The 3,954-nt window shown below is 41.2% G+C and overlaps 1 protein-coding gene across 1 annotated transcript; it reads left to right on the top strand.

Moving 5' to 3' along the window:
- Nucleotides 1-2,268: 2,268 nt before the first annotated feature.
- LOC138896038 (uncharacterized) lies at nucleotides 2,269-2,889 on the top strand. Its single transcript, XM_070180810.1, has one exon. The coding sequence runs from the start codon at nucleotides 2,269-2,271 to the stop codon at nucleotides 2,887-2,889; it is 621 nt and encodes a 206-aa protein (XP_070036911.1).
- Nucleotides 2,890-3,954: the final 1,065 nt, after the last annotated feature.

The raw sequence follows: 3,954 nt of genomic DNA, 5'->3' as shown, positions 1-3,954 counted from the left end.
GTGCTAAGGAGATTGTGATTGATGATGATAGTGTTATGCAGCTTCAAGACCGGAATTATGTTCCAAATGTTGATGGGTTGAGAGATTTGATCCTTGAGGAGGCTCACATCTTGCGCTATTCCATTCACCCTGGTGTCACGAAGATGTATCATGACTTGAAACAACACTATTGGTGGCAGAGAATGAAGAACGATATCATTGCTTATGTCTCTCGATGTTTGAATTGTCAACAGGTGAAATATGAGCATCAAAAACCAGGAGGGTTGATTTAGAGATTGGAGATACCGGAGTGGAAGTGGGAACGTATTACCATGGATTTTGTTGACATATGATGCAGTTTGTGTTATTGTGGACCGGTTGACTAAGTTCGCACACTTTATTCCAGTGGTGACTTCCTATTTTGTAGAGCGGCTGGCTTAGATTTACATCCAGGAGATTATCCATTTGCATGGCGTTCCCATCTCCATCATTTCTGATCAGGGCACGCAGTTCACATTGCAGTTTTGGAGAGCAGTGCACCGAGAGTTGCGCACACGGGTTGAGTTGAGTACAACATTCCATCCTCAGATCGACGGGCAGTCAGAGTGCACTATTTAGATTTTGGAGGATATGTTGCATGCCTGTGTTATGAATTTTGGAGGTTCATGGGATCAGTTTCTTTCATTAGCAGAGTTCGTCTACAACAACATCTTTCAGTCGAGTATCTAAATGGCTCCTTATGAGACCTTATATGTGAGGAGATATCATTCTCCAGTTGGTTGGTTTGAGCTGGGGGAGTCCAAGTTGTTGGGCATTGATTTAGTCTGTGATGCCTTAAAAAAGGTGAAGTTAATCCAGGAGCGGCTCCATTCAGCGTAGTCCAGACAGAAGAGTTATGCTGATAGGAAGGTTCGTGATGTTGCATATATGGTGGGTGAGAAGGTTTTTGTCATTCCAAGAACTCGGAGAGTGCAACCGGCGCTCAATCGAGTGAACCAGGCCGAGCAAGCCTATTATATTTCCTTCTACCCAAACTCATCCATGCATAAAGAGGAGATGTACTCCATTAATCAAACATTGAAAAGATTTCATTAACAACTCCCATTTCATTTCCATTAGCAGCTTCATTCATAATTTCCAAAATATTACAAGTTTATAGATATAATGAAAAACATGTTTGCCAAATACCAACATTTATAGTTCAATTCCCAACATCGAATACCACCCACAACTTGTCTACGGAACCTCTAAGTACAACAAAAGTGAATAATGGAAGTGCAGGCGATAAGGCCCCAGCTATACCTCATAGTACAAAATACAACGTCAGATGACATAAATCCCGGAATAGAGTAGGGCTCACCAAAACCTGTTGAATAGAGAGTGACTGCTATAATTAGGACCAAGGCTGCCCCGTTGATGAACCACCTGCATCCATTGAAGATGCAGCGCCCCCGACAAAAGGGACGTTAGTACATATGGAATAGTACTAGTATGTAATGCTAACTGTCCTCTTTCAAAATAGAATGCCAACATAAAAGGGAAAACCATGGAAACAACAATCAACAATCAATGATATCCAATTTTCAAGTTAAAACATAATAATTTCCAAAATACAAAGATAATATTATTTTTGGTTGGGAGATCTTTAGCATCGATATACCACTGTTCACAATATCACCTTTTACAATACCAATATTCACAATACCAATACCACCGTACTTTTAGCATGGAGTCCGATCACGACCCGATCGGCTAGGCCATCTCATCTGAGACATCAACCACAATCACAATTTCAATTATAATTTCCAGCACAATCACCACCATGTGTGCGGCATGGTGTCCAATCACGACCCGATTGGCTAGGCCATCTCACCACAATGCCGTGTGGATCGACATCATCCTTTTCTATCAATCATCTCATCCCAATTAAGCTTAATTGCAATCCACTCCTACACCAGTAGGTGTAGTTTCGAGGTTAGGTTATTTCAACCTACCCTTCCTCAGTGACTATCGATACTCCCAAAAATATTTTTGATTTGCTTACAATGGAAACAACAATACATATGCATTTAACTCATAACCATTCATACCGTACATAGCCTAATTTGAACTTTCAACAACTTTCAACATCATTATTTCACAAAATCGGTTGAAGCCGCATCTTACAAGGCTGTAACTAAAAAGGTCGTCGCAGATTTAGTTTGGGATCGTATTGTCTGTCGATTTGGGGCACCGGAACCAATCATCACCGATAACGCCGCTAACCTTAACAGTTATTTGATGAAATCCATGTCTGAAACCTTCAGGATCAAGCATAAGAATTCCACAGCATACATGCCACAAATGAATGGAGTTGTGGAAGCCGCCAATAAGAACATCAAGAAGATATTAAGGAAGATGGTAGATAATCACAAACAATGGTACGAGAAGCTACCATTTGCCCTATTTGGATATCGTACCACGGTTCGCACATCAACTGGGGCAACTCCTTATTTGCTGGTCTATGGAATTGAAGCCGTCATTCCCGCCAAAGTAGAAATTCCTTCTTTGAGAATCATACAAGAGGCTGAACTCAGTGATGCAGAATGTATACGAAGTCATTATGAACAACTAGCTCTCATTGACGGAAAAAGAATAAACGCAGTATGTCACGGTAAACTTTACCAAAACAGAATGCCCAGAGCTTTCAACAAAAGGGTTAGGCCTAGACAATTCACACCGGGACAGCTAGTGCTGAAGCGGATCTTCTCGCATCAAGATGAAGCCAAAGGGAAGTTTTCACCTAATTGGCAAGGGCCCTACATGGTTCACAGAGTACTAACAGGAGGAGCGCTCATACTCGTAGAGATGGACGGAGAAGTTTGGCCAAAACCTATCAACTCAGATGCAGTCAAGAGATACTATGTTTAGATTGTTTATATTTCTTCGTGTAACTGAACTACGCTTGACCTGATTCCCGTTTAAGAGGGGATACATAGGCAGCCTTGTGGGTTTGGTCATATCTCAATAAAATCTTCATTTTTGCCATGGTTAGAAACTGGGGTAGAATTTTGAGGAGGACCCTCAAAATTCTAAAGCAAGTCCAGCCAACTTCGTCATACACAGAACAGTCAAAGAATTGCTTTTAAACTGGGGCAGAATTTTGAGGAGGACCCGCAAACTTCTAGAGCAAGGAAGCCGCAATGTCTCTAAAATATGTCACAGTCATTGGTTCATCTAACTTAGTTGATATTGCATACTACTATATTTTAAATAACTACATTCGTCAAATGCATGCATTTCTTTCAAAAAAACTTTATTTCTATAAACAGCCAGATGTTACCCAAGGTGACTCAAACAGGATCTGAAGACAAGAGCATAGGCAAAGCAAAAGACAAAAGCGCGAACCAACCTTCCTCTACAAAACTCACAATTTTTCTTTGGATGCAGGCACAGTAAGACAATAATATCTGCAGACACGTCAGGTCACTACGTTCAAGATAGCAGATTATCTATCCCAAGCGTCTCCAGTTAAGAAACACTCTACTATCACTCATCATTTTCTTTGCATAAGGCTAAGCCCTGCCTCCCTAATTGCATGAGACTAAGCATTGTCTCCTTTCTTTACATGAGACTAAGCATTGTCTCCTATTTGTATGAGGCTAAGCATTGCCTCCTTAACTGCATAAGGCTAAGCATTGACTTTCCTTACATCGAGACTAAGCATTGTCTCCTATTTTGCATGAGGCTAAACCGTGTCTCCTATTTTTCATGAGGCTAAACCGTGTCTCCCTAATTGCATAAGGCTAAGCACTGCCTTTCCTTGCATGAGACTAGGCATTGTCTCCTTTATTTGCATGAGACTAAGCATTGTCTCCTATTTTGCATGAGGCTAAGCCCTGCCTCCTTAACTGCATAAGGCTAAGCACTGCCTTTCCTTACATCGAGACTAAGCATTGTCTCCTATTTTGCATAAGGCTAAGCCTTGCCTCCCTA

This window comes from Nicotiana tomentosiformis, chromosome 7 (genome assembly GCF_000390325.3).
Source record: "Nicotiana tomentosiformis chromosome 7, ASM39032v3, whole genome shotgun sequence".
Lineage (NCBI taxonomy): Eukaryota > Viridiplantae > Streptophyta > Magnoliopsida > Solanales > Solanaceae > Nicotiana > Nicotiana tomentosiformis.
The sequence above is the reverse complement of the archived record's forward strand: the minus strand, read 5'-3'. Positions and strand labels throughout refer to the sequence as shown.